Source organism: Megalobrama amblycephala, linkage group LG5 (genome assembly GCF_018812025.1).
Source record: "Megalobrama amblycephala isolate DHTTF-2021 linkage group LG5, ASM1881202v1, whole genome shotgun sequence".
In the NCBI taxonomy this organism is placed as follows: domain Eukaryota; kingdom Metazoa; phylum Chordata; class Actinopteri; order Cypriniformes; family Xenocyprididae; genus Megalobrama; species Megalobrama amblycephala.
The window spans coordinates 28,041,240-28,058,600 of NC_063048.1; the positions used below are offsets into that span (position 1 = coordinate 28,041,240).

The 17,361-nt window shown below is 38.5% G+C and overlaps 6 gene segments (V, D, J or C); all 6 read right to left on the bottom strand.

Annotated features, from left to right (window-relative positions):
• Positions 1-5,269: 5,269 nt before the first annotated feature.
• On the bottom strand, positions 5,270-5,807 carry LOC125268958. The segment is given in 2 exon segments: positions 5,270-5,600; positions 5,733-5,807. Coding segments are annotated over 2 exon segments (375 nt in total).
• A 284-nt stretch (positions 5,808-6,091) lies between these two features.
• LOC125268956 lies at positions 6,092-6,598 on the bottom strand. The segment is given in 2 exon segments: positions 6,092-6,454; positions 6,534-6,598. Coding segments are annotated over 2 exon segments (378 nt in total).
• Positions 6,599-6,880: 282 nt separating this feature from the next.
• On the bottom strand, positions 6,881-7,501 carry LOC125268949. The segment is given in 2 exon segments: positions 6,881-7,271; positions 7,360-7,501. Coding segments are annotated over 2 exon segments (405 nt in total).
• Positions 7,502-12,742: 5,241 nt separating this feature from the next.
• On the bottom strand, positions 12,743-13,935 carry LOC125268955. The segment is given in 2 exon segments: positions 12,743-13,616; positions 13,696-13,935. Coding segments are annotated over 2 exon segments (378 nt in total).
• LOC125268167 lies at positions 13,804-14,743 on the bottom strand. The segment is given in 3 exon segments: positions 13,804-13,833; positions 14,087-14,433; positions 14,522-14,743. Coding segments are annotated over 3 exon segments (426 nt in total).
• A 1,833-nt stretch (positions 14,744-16,576) lies between these two features.
• On the bottom strand, positions 16,577-17,358 carry LOC125268954. The segment is given in 2 exon segments: positions 16,577-16,918; positions 17,044-17,358. Coding segments are annotated over 2 exon segments (387 nt in total).
• Between the last annotated feature and the right edge of the window lie 3 nt (positions 17,359-17,361).

Below are 17,361 nucleotides of genomic sequence, written 5' to 3' on the forward strand. Positions count from 1 at the left end.
TCTTGCTTCCATCTCCATTCAGTTTGATCTTGCTTTTAAATTCAGACTCCGGGTATTCAGAGCCAAGATTAAGGTATCCCATGAACTTAAAGCCCATGTCCTTTTTGTACCACAAAATACGATCATAATTCAATATATTGTGTGTACATATGATCACAGCAGATTCATCTTGCTTCTTTATGAGGTCACCAGGTGACTGGAGAACAGTTTTACCAAGACATGCAGCTGTAATGAGAGAAAATACATATATACTGTACCGTGACAATCTATGTTATCAGAGTAAAACATGTTCACATAATAAGCATTATTACAATTAAAAAGGTTCCATTATATGGTTACCTGTGAGGCATACTAGAGAAACACTTAGAAGGATACTAGTCATCTTTGATTTATGCTTTTAGGGACAATGCTCTGCATTACAGGGAGTGCAGAATTATTAGGCAAGTTGATTTTCTGATCATATTTTTTTTCCAAGTACATTTTACCAATTCCAATCCACATCAATCTTAATAACTACCTTTAATATTGTTTTTAATCATTTATAAGTGATACATAATAGTTCATGAAGGCTGGAAATGAAAAACGCCTATTATTCAGGTGTGCAGATTTTTAGGCAGGTTTTCTTTTACAGGCCAAATGAGCCAAAAAAGAGATTTAACTCAGACTGAAAAGTCAAAAATGATTAAATACTCATGAGAAGGACGCAATACTAATGCAATACTAGAAATTGCAAAGTTAAAGCATGACCAATGGACAGCAAAACGCTCATTGGGTCAGCGGGGTCATACAAAAACAGGTGGAAAAGAAAAGACGCATGTTAACTGCAAAAGAATTAAGAATTAAGGTGAAGAATTAAGTGTGAAACCATCAGGAACCCTTTAGTCTCCAGCGCCACCATTTTCCAGAACTGCAACCTACCTGGAGTCTCCAGAAGTGTGAGGTGTCAGGATCTCAGAGACTTAGGCTAGCTAAAGAATCCTAAAAAATGACCCGCTCTTAATAAAAATCACAAGCTGAAGTGTTAGAAAATACATGAAGACTGGGTTTTTATAGGCCTTATAGACAGACGGCTTGAGAGTGACTCTTGAAGGACCAGCACCACATCCTCTTGTACCACCGTTTGAAGAATTCATCTTCCAAAATCTGACAGTAAGTTTTAGAAGATCATTTTTAGTCCATATCTGCAAGACGGACATTTCAGGATAAGAGATGGACTAAAAGTGAACTCCCACATCTTACTGCCAGATTCTGGAAGATAAATTCTTCAAACGGTGGTACAAGAGGATGTGGTGCTGGTCCTTCAAGAGTCACTCTCAAGCCGTCTGTCTATAAGGCCTATAAAAACCCAGTCTTAATGTATTTTCTAACACTTCAGCTTGTGATTTTTATTAAGAGCAGGTCATTTTTTAGGATTCTTTAGCTAGCCTAAGTCTCTGAGATCCTGACACCTCACACTTCTGGAGACTCCAGGTAGGTTGCAGTTCTGGAAAATGGTGGCGCTGGAGACTAAAGGGTTCCTGATGGTTTCACACTTAATTCTTCACCTTAATTCTTAATTCTTTTGCAGTTAACATGCGTCTTTTCTTTTCCACCTGTTTTTGTATGACCCCGCTGACCCAATGAGCATTTTGCTGTCCATTGGTCATGCTTTAACTTTGCAATTTCTAGTATTGCATTAGTATTGCGTCCTTCTCATGAGTATTTAATCATTTTTGACTTTTCAGTCTGAGTTAAATCTCTTTTTTGGCTCATTTGGCCTGTAAAAGAAAACCTGCCTAATAATTCTGCACACCTGAATATAAGGCATTTTTCATTTCCAGCCTTCATGAACAATTATGTATCACTTATAAATGATTAAAAACAATATTAATAGTAGTTATTATGATTGATGTGGATTGGAATTGGTAAAATGTACTTGGAAAAAAAATATGATCAAAAAATCAACTTGCCTAATAATTCTGCACTCCCTGTAAATGCAGGAAGACACTCATGGGAAATGATGTCATCTCTGGTAGCACTGCCACCAAGCTGGTGAGGTACATAGTTGAAATTCCAAAGAGACATTTAAAGAGAAAGTAAGAGAAATCATAATTAACATATTTTTTAACATTTTCTCTTGTTATTATCAATGCCATAATAATTCTTACAATTTGCAATTCTTGTAAAATATTCATATTGTTAAATGTTGTTCTGATGTAGCATTAACAGAGAAAGGGCTCCCTCTGCCGTTCTGGGATAGTAAACTAGCCCAATGGCTAATCAAATGTAGCCCAATGACTAATATCCAAATATGAAAACTCAAAATATGTCATTCCCATACTGTCACTGTTATGCATATTGAAAACCACTATATTGTAGTGATTATAAACACAGCTCAAAGGCTCCAACACTGGGCGTCCTTCATAAAACGTCTTGGGTGCTTCTCAATATCCCTCCTCGTCTCCTCGCTCCTCCATCCTCCATCCTATGACCCGGAAAACGATCGAGCTCAGCCATCTTGAAGGACATCTCAATTCTCTAATTGCACCGCGAGGAGGCGAGGATCGAGGATTGAGGAGGCTTCCTGAGGAGTCATGAGCGAGGATATAGAGTAGGGTTGCCAACTTTGTCACTATGAAATGAGGGACAAAAGGTGGGCTGATTTTGTGCGAAAATACAGTGTATGATTTTTAGCCATTTGTCATAATGATAGCTAATTTAAAGGAATAGTTCACCCAAAAATGAAAATTCTGTCATCGTTTACTCACCCTCAAGTTGTTCCAAACCTGTATGAGTTTCTTTGTTCTGCTGAACACAAAGGAAGATATTTGGAAGAATGTTTGTAACCAAACAGATCTCAGTCCCCATTGACTTCCATAGTATATATTTTTTCCTACTATGGAAGTCAATGGGGACCAAGATCTGTTTGATTACTGAAAATTTACCAACTGAAAATTCCCTGCGACATAAACTACAGAAGGCTTTTGTTGAGTCACAGCTGACGGGCTTAATCCATATATTTTTTACTTCCCAATTTTTATTGTAGCTGCACAGTCTTTTCTTTTTTGCAGGTTTATCCATATTTGCAGTTATCGATTATCGACTTTTTGTGTGTGGAGGAATTGGCGCATTTACAACGTATACTGATGCGCGTGAGAGGAGGGGGGCTGTGATTGGATGATGATGATAGGTCAGGTGTGAGGTGTCGTGTGTGTGTGTGTGTGTGTGTGTGTGTGTGTGTGTGTGTGTGTGTGTGTGTGTGTGTGTGTGTGTGTGTGTGTGTGTTGCCGTGTCGGTGATCATTCTCAAGTGTTGTGATCAGCACTGCTGTTGTATCAGTGGTTAGATCAACGCAGTAGTAAAAAAACGGGACAAGTGAGGTCCCGTACGGGACAAATCAATTAGGCTCAAAATGCGGGACGTCCCGCCTAATTCGGGACAGTTGGCAACCCTAATATAGAGGTGCTTCCTTTGCGGAAGTCTTTCTCGTCAAGAAACATGACGCACGCATACATTCTCCTCCCCCTTCATATCTGTCACAATAATTTAGATGCATGCTTTACTTTTACAGTTTAAATAAACTTTATACCTCATATATGTCAACGGGGCATCTTGCTTTATTACTATTTATTATAATTTTTTAAATAACCAAACTTTAACAACAAATGGGTAGATCCCTCGAGCGCAGCTGATGATGGTTTGAAGTGACGCTAAAGGGAGCGAGGATATATCATTTCACTTGATTCAATTCCTCCGTCCTCGCTTCTTTTCCTTGCGTCCTTCCCTCGCATCCTGAAGGGGTGGAGCTAAGACGTGAGGAAAGGAAGCGAGGAAAGGAAACGAGGATGCACAAATAAGAATTGAGAAGCACCCCTTGTGTAACGTATGCTAGTAAGAGCTGTGTGAGTAAACCTCACTCCTCTGGCCTCAAGAGGCGCACTAGCAACTGGCGCTATAGAGGCTGCGGTCTTTATTGTCCTTGTTAGCGTGCCCGCCTCACACGCCTGAGACTCTGGTTCGAATCCCCCTTAGAGTGGGTCGAGTAGGACTGGTTATGCTAGCTCAGTTTTATTATTGGGAGAATGTAAAATATTTCAGTACAGGCTTGACATTAACTTTTTTGCTCACCAGCCAATGTGGCTAGTGGTTTTCCAAAGTTACTTTTTCACTGGCCACAATTTTGCTGTTGGGAAATTACATTTTATATGATTAAAGTTGACTTTGGCATGCTAAAATTACTTGATTTTGAGTCATTTTACTTGATTTGGAAGATTTAAAACCCTTTCAAACTTTCAGATTCACCACCTAAATCAAGACTAGGCCTGCATGGTATATCAGCTGGTATGTATAGGTGAGTAATATGAACATAATATGATAAATTTTATAATTGTATAAGTTATTTTTGCTATATTGTTTTATATTTTGGCTATATAAAAAGAACAAAGAAGCAAATTAGCAAATTACAAATACAATAGTAAATTAAATAGCCCAAACTTTTCAGATACAGTGGGTTAATTATTACCCACCTGTTTACGTCCACTTAAGCCATAACCAACTGTATCCACGCGAGATACTCCACACGATGGACATTTTGATATCTGTGTGTGCGTGTATTTGACTGTTCCAGCGCAAGGAGAACTGACCGCGCGCACGACAGAGAGAGAGAGCGCATGCGAGAGAGCGCTTCTGTTGTGTCCTTTACAGTTGTGTCTCATTCAGCGCGATTCCGCCGATCCCGCCTTCACTAACTGCAAGTTAATTGATAACGAATTGTGATCGGATTGTAATTTTGTGCTACGACGAGTTTAGCTACATTTCATTTGACTGTAGGCTGAAATTATATTCAACCCGCCAAAGTGGCTAGTGGGAGTGGCTGTCTTACCCGCCACAGCTGAAATCTACCTGCATTTGGCAGGTTGGCGGGTGTTAATGTCAAGCCCTGAGTACAAGTATTTCAGTCAAATATAATTTATGCAATTAACCCTTAGGGGAAAAATCATCCTGTGGCAACAGTTTTAAAGTAACCTAATTCCTCTGGAAAACTGCGGTCTTAGTATCCCTGGCATGTGTATCAATGTAATTGACTGTAGGAGGTCAAAATGTGGCGGGCCTTGTTCTATTCTTAAATTGGTTTCCTCAAACATTCTTAGAAATTGGTGTACATCTAATAAAATCACACTGTCATTTAACTGACATGAGACCTTACAGAACATCTCATCTCAATGTTGGCAGCAAATCAAACCCTTTGCAGGTGAGGCAGAGCTGTGGTGAGTCCTGTAAGACTAGCTTTTTGTATTAAGATTTGATTGTCTGTATCACTGTGTAATATGCTGCACAGAAATACACTGCACTGTCACCCAGTCTGAGATTCTTGATAGTCAAATTGCCACTTTTCTTTGCATTTCCCTCCAGTTTGATCTTGTTTTCAAATTCAGGCTCTATATTCTCGTTCTCAAAATTGAGGTATCCCATCAGCGTGAGGCCAGACATGTGACTCTGTTTGTACCACAGCATTCGGTTGTAGTCTTGTATATTGTGAGAACATGTGAAAACAGCCAATTCATTCTGGTTTTTCATGAGGTCATCAGGACTCTGGAGAACCATTTTTGCATGATTTACCACTGTGCATGGAGAGAGATAATACTGTTTGTAGTGAGCATTAATGATTCAAATAAAATGATCAGTATAGCATGGAAATAACATTTACATTAAAGTTAATCACAGTTTTTACAACATCATATTTTTACTATTACCTGTTAGCCACAATAGACATACAGCTATGCTAAGGAAAGTGTTCATCATGTCAGCTCTTTCTACTAAAGTGAGTTCTTCTGTTATGAAGCAAAGGCACAAGAGGAAGGAAGTGATGTCAGCTAGCCTATAGGCTGCACAGACAGTTAAAGATAAGTCCTAAATGTTGATTGTACTGTAGGCTCAAATATATCCTGTCTAAAATTCTTCTAACATGTTGCACTTCATCATAGTTTTATCCATCATCAAAACTTAACAGTAATCAATACTTTTAAAAACTAAAACCCTTTAGAACAAAATATTTGCTTCAAGACTAATTGTGTTTAGTATTGACACTGAGTCAGAATCTAAACCTGCGAGGAGAAACATAAATTTGCTTTTCACAAGTTTTTGTATTAGACAGATGTGATTCTGAGCACTGTGTCATATGCTGCACAGAAATACACTGCACTGTCATTCAGCATGAGGTTCTTGATAGTCAGAGTGCCATTTTTCTCTGCATCTCCCTCCAATATGATCTTGTTTAAAAATTCAGGCTCGCTAGTATTAGCTTTGTAATAAAGGTATCCCATCAACTTGAAGCCCGACAAGTCCTGACTTTGTTTGTACCACAATATTCGTTCAGAGCTCTGTACATTGTGAGCACATATGATCACAGCAGATTCATCTTGATTCTTGATGAGGTTAGCAGGCGTCTGGACAACAGTTTTACCCAGACATGCAGCTGTGGAGGGGGAAAAAACAGTTATTTACAGTAATCTTTTAGACTAAAGTAAAATTAATAAGTACATATTTATTTTTACCTGTAAACATCATTAGATATACACATATGCTGTCAAACGTGTTCATCATGGTTTCTTTCACCAAGTTTTTCTGCTGTGAATCAAAGGCACATGCGGGAGGAAGTGATGTCAGCTATATCGGTCCCTGAATGGTGAAACCTAAGAGAAATATAAAGGGATAAAATGGTGAAGATAAGATACAAGCTACACAGAATGCATAAATATCAGAACTGTACATACTGTTAGATAAGGGGGGCAGTAATGAAGTTTATAATCATTCATTAAAATCTATTTTAAAACATCACCTTATGAAAAACAGAGACATTCATTTTGCATTGCGAGTAGACTGAAAATTACCAAAAGAACCACACTGCCCCCTGTTGATCAGTATTCATCTCTTATTTTAATGCACCTGTTTTTGTACATCTCTGCCTTGTGTTTGATTCACTGTGTATTCACTCACTGAACAGAAATATATGGCACTGTCATCCGGCTCCAAATTCTTCACAGTAAGAGCTCCATTCTCAGGAACTGTTTTATTAGCCAAAAATTTATTTTTCTCAGAATCTCCATATTCTGGTTTGTCGAAAGTGGATGTGAATGCTACGAGTCTCATAGTCTCTCCTGGACGCTGGCGGTACCAGTACATCAGTCTGTAGGTTGAATCCTTACTGTGTGTGCAGTTCATATAAGCAGATTTCCCCTTTTGTTCCCACAGAATTTTAGGATCTTGAACAACATCATCCCCACCCATAGTGCCTGTGGGGAAAAATAAAATTATAATTGGTAAGATTATAAGGTTATTGTTTAATTTGCTATTAATATCATTTTAAAAAGCTTTTGATACCTTGGCTCAAGTGCAGTAACAGAATCAATGAAATAATGTCCCTAGTCATGTTGAGTTTTGGTGGGGTGTAGAGTGAGTCCCAGCCTTTCAATAGATACAAACTCTAGTTGTTGTTGTACAGGATATGACATCATAGGTTATAACACTACTGGGGGGAAAGCAGTATAAACATGAAATATGAACAGTTAGTTCACTTTCAATAAAATGTTCCTGATAATTTACTCACCCCCATGTCATCCAAGATGTTCATGTCTTTCTTTCTTCAGTCGAAAAGAAATTAAGGTTTTTGATGAAAATATTCCAGGACTATTCTCCTTATACTGGACTTCAATGGCCTCCAAACGGTTGAAGGTCAAAATTACAGTTTCATTGCAGCGTCAAAGGGCTTTAAACGATACCAGACGAAGAATAAGGGTCTTATCTACTTAAGGAACTTATGGAACGAACGCAGCTCCAGTTCCATTTTTTCCGTAAGTAGAATAGGAAAGGTGTAGGACATACATCGTAAGCTTTTTGAAGAATATAAAAGTGTGGTTTTGGCGGAAGCACTTGAAAGGCGATCTTTTGTTTATATAAAGCATATACATTTACATTTTTTCAAAAATGACCAATCGTTTCGCTAGATAAGACCCTTATTCATCGTTTGGTATCGTTTAAAATAGCAAATAAATAAATAATAAAATGGTTTATCTTAAAATAACATTTTAATGAAATGTAAAAAAAAATTTATTTTTATCTACAACTTTTTTTATCCACAAGATTTTCAACAGATAAATGGCCTGCACTACAGGTCCTTCTCAAAAAATTAGCATATTGTGATAAAAGTTCATTATTTTCCGTAATGTAATGATAAAAATTAAACTTTCATATATTTTAGATTCATTGCACACCAACTGAAATATTTCAGGTCTTTTATTGTTTTAATACTGATGATTTTGGCATACAGCTCATGAAAACCCAAAATTCAAATCTCAAAAAATTAGCATATTTCATCCGACCAATAAAAGAAAAGTGTTTTTAATACAAAAAAAAGTCAACCTTCAAATAATTATGTTCAGTTATGCACTCAATACTTGGTCGGGAATCCTTTTGCAGAAATGACTGCTTCAATGCGGCGTGGCATGGAGGCAATCAGCCTGTGGCACTGCTGAGGTGTTATGGAGGCCCAGGATGCTTCGATAGCGGCCTTAAGCTCATCCAGAGTGTTGGGTCTTGCGTCTCTCAACTTTCTCTTCACAATATCCCACAGATTCTCTATGGGGTTCAGGTCAGGAGAGTTGGCAGGCCAATTGAGCACAGTAATACCATGGTCAGTAAACCATTTACCAGTGGTTTTGGCACTGTGAGCAGGTGCCAGGTCGTGCTGAAAAACGAAATCTTCATCTCCATAAAGCTTTTCAGGAGATGGAAGCAAGAAGTGCTCCAAAATCTCCTGATAGCTAGCTGCATTGACCCTGCCCTTGATAAAACACAGTGGACCAACACCAGCAGCTGACATGGCACCCCAGACCATCACTGACTGTGGGTACTTGACACTGGACTTCAGGCATTTTGGCATTTCCTTCTCCCCAGTCTTCCTCCAGACTCTGGCACCTTGATTTCCGAATGACATGCAAAACTGAGCAACAGTCCAGTGCTGCTTCTCTGTAGCCCAGGTCAGGCGCTTCGCCGCTGTTTCTGGTTCAAAAGTGGCTTGACCTGGGGAATGCGGCACCTGTAGCCCATTTCCTGCACACGCCTGTGCACGGTGGCTCTGGATGTTTCTACTCCAGACTCAGTCCACTGCTTCCGCAGGTCCCCCAAGGTCTGGAATCGGTCCTTCTCCACAATCTTCCTCAGGGTCCGGTCACCTCTTCTCGTTGTGCAGCGTTTTTTGCCACACTTTTTCCTTCCCACAGACTTCCCACTGAGGTGCCTTGATACAGCACTCTGGGAACAGCCTATTCGTTCAGAAATTTCTTTCTGTGTCTTACCCTCTCGCTTGAGGGTGTCAATGATGGCCTTCTGGACAGCAGTCAGGTCGGCAGTCTTACCCATGATTGCGGTTTTGAGTAATGAACCAGGCTGGGAGTTTTTAAAAGCCTCAGGAATCTTTTGCAGGTGTTTAGAGTTAATTATTTGATTCAGATAATTAGGTTAATAGCTCGTTTAGAGAACCTTTTCATGATATGCTAACTTTTTGAGATTTGCTAATTTTGGGTTTTCATGAGCTGTATGCCAAAATCATCAGTATTAAAACAATAAAAGACCTGAAATATTTCAGTTGGTGTGCAATGAATCTAAAATATATGAAAGTTTAATTTTTATCATTACATTATGGAAAATAATGAACCTTTATCACAATATGCTAATTTTTTGAGAAGGACCTGTATTAAAAATAAAGGTTCAAAGGGGGGGTTTGCAAGGATGCCATAGAAGAACCTTTAGTTCCACAAAGAACCTTTCACTGAACACTTGTTTTTTTTTCATAGTTTGAAGAACGTTTTAATAATGGAATCTATAGTGGAAACTTTTTCCTCTAAAAAGAACCTTTTGTGGAATGGAAAGATTGCATGGATGTTAAAGATTCTACATAGAACAATCAATGCCAATAAAGAAACTTTATTTTTAAGAGAACATGTTATGTGCACATTCAAGTAGTGAGAATATTTGCTTTGTGTGCTGCTAAGGCTTCTGTCTTCATTATTGGTACTGAAAAGCCCACATGTCCAGGTGCAGAGTGATAGTGACTTTGTTGTTGCAGACACTGATAAGCTGAAGCTTTTGTATTGTTACGGTCCAAGCCTTTGTATTTATTATTTGTTTAGTGTGTGTATTTTTTCTTTGTATTAATTTTGGTCTTTCTCTTCTCCCGAGGGTAAGCTCCGCCCCTGTGCACCTGCGGCCCATTAATTTACGACGCGCTGGGCTGGTTATAAGAGGAGAGAGTGTGGATGTGAAGGGTGGGCTGTTGAGTGTCGAACTTGTGCTGCTTCCATCATAACTCCAGTCGCCAGGTCACCACTGCCGCTGTCTTTAGCTCTATGTGAGCGTGGTGTACGCTTGAGAAATTCCATCGACTTTAACTCCAGTCGCCAGGCCGCCACTGCCACTGTCTTTGGCTTTATGTGAGCGTGGTGCGCATTTGGGAACCCCCAATGACTCCAACACCTGTCGTGTAGCCGCCACTGCCACTGTCTTTAGCTCTACGTGAGCGTGGCGCACACTTGAGAGAGAGGGCTCGTGCGGTAAGCTGACGCGGACGGCCAGCTTCTGTCCGACGAGTTCTGTGTGCGTCCTGATGGCCCGCTGTTGTTATTAAGTGGTTTGTTTGTTATTTCATTTTTGTTTTATTTTGTTGATCTGTGTGTTTGTTTATTTCATGTTCGTTGTATCAGAGCGCTGGTTCTATACTACCTGAACAGTTGCCTGTGATACGCGAGTGCTGCGGCATTAATAAACGGATAAATTGTTTCTCTTTGTCTTGCGTGTCCTTTTATGTTGCTTACCCCCTTCCCTAGCGAGCTCTTTTTGAAAGTGGGGTTCGTAACAGTATCACAGGTTTTTGTATTATGCAGATGTGATTCTGAGCACTGTGTGTAATAGGCTGCACAGAAATATAGTGCACTGTCATTCAGCATGAGGTTCTTGATAGTCAAAGTCCCTTCTTTTCTTCCATCTCCATTCATTTCGACTTTGTTTTTAAATTCAGACTCTGGGGTGTTAAGTTCATTGAAAAGATATCCAATGAACATAAAGTCCAATGTGCTCTGGCTCTGTTTGTACCAAAGAATACGATCATAGCTTTGTATATTGTGTGTACATGTGATCACCGCAGATTCATCTTGGTTCTTTATGAGGTCACCAGGTGACTGGAGAACAGTTTTACCAAGACATGCAGCTGTAATGAGAGAAAATACATATATACTGTACCATGACAATCTAGGTTATCAGAGTAAAACATGTTCACATAATAAGCATTATTACAATTAAAAAGGTTCCATTATATGGTTACCTGTGAGGCATACTAGAGAAACACTTAGAAGGATACTAGTCATCTTTGATTTATGCTTTTAGGGACAATGCTCTGTATTAAATGCAGGAAGACACTCATGGGAAATGATGTCATCTCTGGTAGCACTGACACCAAGCTGGTGAGGAACATAGTTGAAATTCCAAAGAGACATTTAAAGAGAAAGTAAGAGAAATCATAATTAACACATTTTTAAGTTTATCTTGTTATTATCAATGCCATAATAATTCTTACAATTTACAATTCTTGTAAAATATTCATATTGTTAAATGTTGTTCAGATGTAGCATTAACAGAGTAAGGGCTCCCTCTGCCGTTCTGGGATAGTAAACTAGCCCAATGGCTAATCAAATGTAGCCCAATGACTAATATCCAAATATGAAAACTCAAAATATGTCATTCCCATACTGTCACTGTTATGCATATTGAAAACCACTATATCGTAGTGATTATAAACACAGCTCAAAGGCTCCAACACTGGCCGTCCTTCATAAAACATCTTGTGTAACGAATGCTAGTAAGAGCTATGTGAGTAAACCTCACTCCTCTGGCCTCAAGAGGCGCACTAGCAACTGGGGCTATAGAGGCTGCGGTCTTTATTGTCCTTGTTAGCGTGCCCGCCTCACACGCCTGAGACTCTGGTTCGAATCCCCCTTAGAGTGGGTCGAGTAGGACTGGTTATGCTAGCTCAGTTTTATTATTGGGAGAATGTAAAATATTTCAGTACAAGTATTTCAGACAAATATAATTTACCTTAGGGGAAAAATCATCCTGTGGCAACAGTTTTAAAGTAGCCTAATTCCTCTGGAAAACTGCGGCCTTGGTATCCCTGGCATGTGTATCAATTTAATTGACTGTAGGAGGTCAAAATGTGGCGGGCCTTGTTCTATTCTTAAATGGGTTTCCTCAAACATTCTTAGAAATTGGTGTACATCTAATAAAATCACACTGTCATTTAACTGACATGAGACCTTACAGAACATCTCATCTCAATGTTGGCAGCAAATCAAACCCTTTGCAGGTGAGGCAGAGCTGTGGTGAGTCCTGTAAGACTAGCTTTTTGTATTAAGATTTGATTGTCTGTATCACTGTGTAATATGCTGCACAGAAATACACTGCACTGTCATCCAGTCTGAGATTCTTGATAGTCAAATTGCCACTTTTCTTTGCATTTCCCTCCAGTTTGATCTTGTTTTCAAATTCAGGCTCTATATTCTCATTCTCAAAATTGAGGTATCCCATCAGCGTGAGGCCAGACATGTGACTCTGTTTGTACCACAGCATTTGGTTGTAGTCTTGTATATTGTGAGAACATGTGAAAACAGCCAATTCATTCTGGTTCTTCATGAGGTCATCAGGACTCTGGAGAACCGTTTTTGCATGATTTACCACTGTGCATGGAGAGAGATAATACTGTTTGTAGTGAGCATTAATGATTCAAATAAAATGATCAGTATAGCATTGAAATAACATTTACATTAAAGTTAATCACAGTTTGCACAACATCATATTTTGTACTATTACCTGTTAGCCACAATAGACATACAGCTATGCTAAGGAAAGTGTTCATCATGTCAGCTCTTTCTACTAAAGTGAGTTCTTCTGTTATGAAGCAAAGGCACAAGAGGAAGGAAGTGATGTCAGCTAGCCTATAGGCTGCACAGACAGTTAAAGATAAGTCCTAAATGTTGATTGTACTGTAGGCTCAAATATATCCTGTCTAAAATTCTTCTAACATGTTGCACTTCATCATAGTTTTATCCATCATCAAAACTTAACAGTAATCAATACTTTTAAAAACTAAAACCCTTTAGAACAAAATATTTGCTTCAAGACTAATTGTGTTTAGTATTGACAGTGAGTCAGAATCTAAACCTGCGAGGAGAAACATAAATTTTCTTTTCACAAGTTTTTGTGTTAGACAGATGTGATTCTGAGCACTGTGTCATATGCTGCACAGAAATACACTGCACTGTCATTCAGCATGAGGTTCTTGATAGTCAGAGTGCCATTTTTCTCTGCATCTCCCTCCAATATGATCTTGTTTAAAAATTCAGGCTCGCTAGTATTAGCTTTGTAATAAAGGTATCCCATCAACTTGAAGCCCGACAAGTCCTGACTTTGTTTGTACCACAATATTCGTTCAGAGCTCTGTACATTGTGAGCACATATGATCACAGCAGATTCATCTTGATTCTTGATGAGGTTAGCAGGCGTCTGGACAACAGTTTTACCCAGACATGCGGCTGTGGAGGGGGAAAAAACAGTTATTTACAGTAATCTTTTAGACTAAAGTAAAATTAATAAGTACATATTTATTTTTACCTGTAAACATCATTAGATATACACATATGCTGTCAAACGTGTTCATCATGGTTTCTTTCACCAAGTTTTTCTGCTGTGAATCAAAGGCACATGCGGGAGGAAGTGATGTCAGCTATATCGGTCCCTGAATGGTGAAACCTAAGAGAAATATAAAGGGATAAAATGGTGAAGATAAGATACAAGCTACACAGAATGCATAAATATCAGAACTGTACATACTGTTAGATAAGGGGGGCAGTAATGAAGTTTATAATCATTCATTAAAATCTATTTTAAAGCATCACCTTATGAAAAACAGAGACATTCATTTTGCATTGCGAGTAGACTGAAAATTACCAAAAGAACCACACTGCCCCCTGTTGATCAGTATTCATCTCTTATTTTAATGCACCTGTTTTTGTACATCTCTGCCTTGTGTTTGATTCACTGTGTATTCACTCACTGAACAGAAATATATGGCACTGTCATCCGGCTCCAAATTCTTCACAGTTAGAGATCCATTCTCAGGAACTGTTTTATTAGCCAAAAATGTATTTTTCTCAGAATCTCCATATTCTGGTTCGGTGTAAGAGGTTGTGAATGCTACGAGTCTCATAGTCTCTCCTGGACGCTGGCGGTACCAGTACATCAGTCTGTAGGCTGAACTCATTCTGTGTGTGCAGTTCATATGAGCAGATTTCCCCTTTTGTTCCCACAGAATTTTAGGATCTTGAACAACATCATCCCCACCCATAGTGCCTGTGGGGAAAAATACAATTATAATTGGTAAGATTATAAGGTTATTGTTTAATTTGCTATTAATATCATTTTAAAAAGCTTTTGATACCTTGGCTCAAGTGCAGAAACAGAATCAATGAAATAATGTCCCTAGTCATGTTGAGTTTTGGTGGGGTGTAGAGTGAGTCCCAGCCTTTCAATAGATACAAACTCTAGTTGTTGTACAGGATATGACATCATAGGTTATAACACTACTGAGGGGAAAGCAGTATAAACATGAAATATGAACAGTTAGTTCACTTTCAATAAAATGTTCCTGATAATTTACTCACCCCCATGTCATCCAAGATGTTCATGTCTTTCTTTCTTCAGTCGAAAAGAAATTAAGGTTTTTGATGAAAATATTCCAGGATTACTCTCCTTATACTGGACTTCAATGGCCTCCAAACGGTTGAAGGTCAAAATTACAGTTTCATTGCAGCGTCAAAGGCCTTTAAATGATACCAGACGAAGAATAAGGGTCTTATCTACTTAAGGAACTTATGGAACGAACGCAGCTCCAGTTCCATTTTTTCCATAAGTAGAATAGGAAAGGCGTAGGACATACATCGTAAGCTTTTTGAAGAATACAAAAGTGCGATTTTGGCGGACACTGGTTGCAAGGATGCCATAGAAGAACCTTTAGTTCCACAAAGAACCTTTCACTGAACACTTTTTTTTTTTTTTTTTCATAGTGTGAAGAACGTTTTAGTAATGGAATCTATAATGGAAACTTTTTCCTCTAAAAAGAACCTTTTGTGGAATGGAAACTAAAAATATTCCATTAGATTGGATTACCTGTGAGGAATACTAGAGAAACATAAACACTGAGAAGAACGCTAGCCATGTTTGCTTCATGTGCTGGGTGATAATTCTTCAAATTAAATGCAGGAGTGCACTTGTAGGAAGTGATGTCATGTCTGGGGGCACTGACAAGCATAGATATATATACATAGATGCCTCATCATTGGCTGTTTCTATGGGCCGGTACATAAGCCGTCCGCCACATTGGAATGGTCAAAACCAGTCTGTGAACACTCAAAGCCAATGTTGACTGAGCGTCTGTAACCGTAGTTAGGCACATGAATATCTATATCTGCAATAGACTTCAGCAGATGATTTTGCTAAACTAACAATACAAGACGAAGGCGTCAGCTAACACAACATTAAAAAGTTACTAAAACAAAAGTAAAATCATTAAAAAGTACCATAGTAAAAGCTTGTAATATTGAGGTAATACATATTAAAACACAATCCAACACATTCTCAACTGAAAAGTTATCCCACTTCTTTGAGAATTTAAATCTTGGCGGTTTCACAACCATGAAGATGCACAATGTTGTGGCATCATTGATTCTTACTGTGAGTGACGACGTGTTGACTGTGTCTGGAGCGGTCGAATGTGGCATCTACGTATACATATCTATGCCGACAAGTACAGTAGGTGAGTTGCGATAATCTAAAGAGACCTTTAAAGAGAAAGCCTGAGAAAAAATTAAGATAAATAAGTTTAACATTGATGGCTTGTTCTTTAACATTGATGGCTTGTTCTGTTGTTCTGTCTATTGAGAGAAAAAGACTCCTGCAGATCTCATTGAACTGTTTAGCTAAATTAAATTTGGTATTAAAAATACTGTGGCCAAGAATAAAATCTGAAAAGATGTTACCAGCAAAAAAGCTAAATATAATTGTTTCTGCATAGAATGGGTTGCAGTCTTAACCTGCCATGCTGAAAAATGATTCATGTGATTCAGTTATAGCGAGTCTGGGCAAACATGCTGTAAATTTATGGAACCACATCGCCCCCTGTTGATCACTGTTCCTGTAATTATGACAGCAGTTTTTGTTTGAGTCTTGCAGAAGTTGATTGCACAGTTGAAATTTTGCCCTTTTTGCCCCATTTTTGCCCCCTGTTGCCAAAGTTGACTGTAACAGGGGCAAAAATTGACTGTTGAGTGATGCAAAATATGCAGAACAAGGTTTTTTGTTTTGTTTTGTTTTTTGCTTCAGTAGCCTATTTGCTTCTGTAAAATAGCTAGACCTATTGTGTACTGGCACTGAATCAAACCCCAGGTGTGAAGAGAACTGCAAATATGCCTGTCACAGAAACAAAAGAAGAGGTTTTTGTATTAGACAGATGTGATTCTGAGCACTGTGTAATATGCTGCACAGAAATACACTGCACTGTCATTCAGCATGAGGTTCTGGATAGTCAGAGTGCCATTTTTCTGTCCATCTCCCTCCAATTTGATCTTGTTTGCTGGTGTGTCAAATTCAGGCTCTTTAGTCTCTTGATCATAATTAAGGTATCCCATCAACTTGAAGCCCAACAAATCCTCACTTTGTTTGTACCATAATATTGTGTAATAGCTCTGAATATTATGAGTGCAGATGATCACAGCAGATTCATCTTGATTCTTGATGAGTTTCGCTGGCGTCTGATCAACATTTTTACCAAGACAAGCAGCTGTGGAGAAAATAAAACAGTGTATAACCATATAAATCAGTGAGAAACAGTTTACAGCAATGTTTAGGATAAAAGATTTGTACAAAGTCTTTTTTTAAACAAGTGCTCATTTTTGTTGTTATTACCTGTAAACATCATTATAGATACAGATACGCTGAGGAACGTGCTCATCATGGCTTCTTTCACCAAGTGCTTCTGCCATGAGGAAGTGATGTCAGCTATATTTCATCTCTTCTCAAATGATGGGTCTTCATACTAAAATCAGTGACAGGTCTTTTCTCATAAAGTTGTGGACATCAGGGGAAACAATATGACAAAAATAATAATAAAACTAACCATTAAAAAAAATCAGGGTGAGTAGGACACTTTTTCCCAGTCATCTCAATGGCAAAAAAAGTGTCCCAATCACCCTGAATTCACCCTAATTATGCATTACTTAGGCT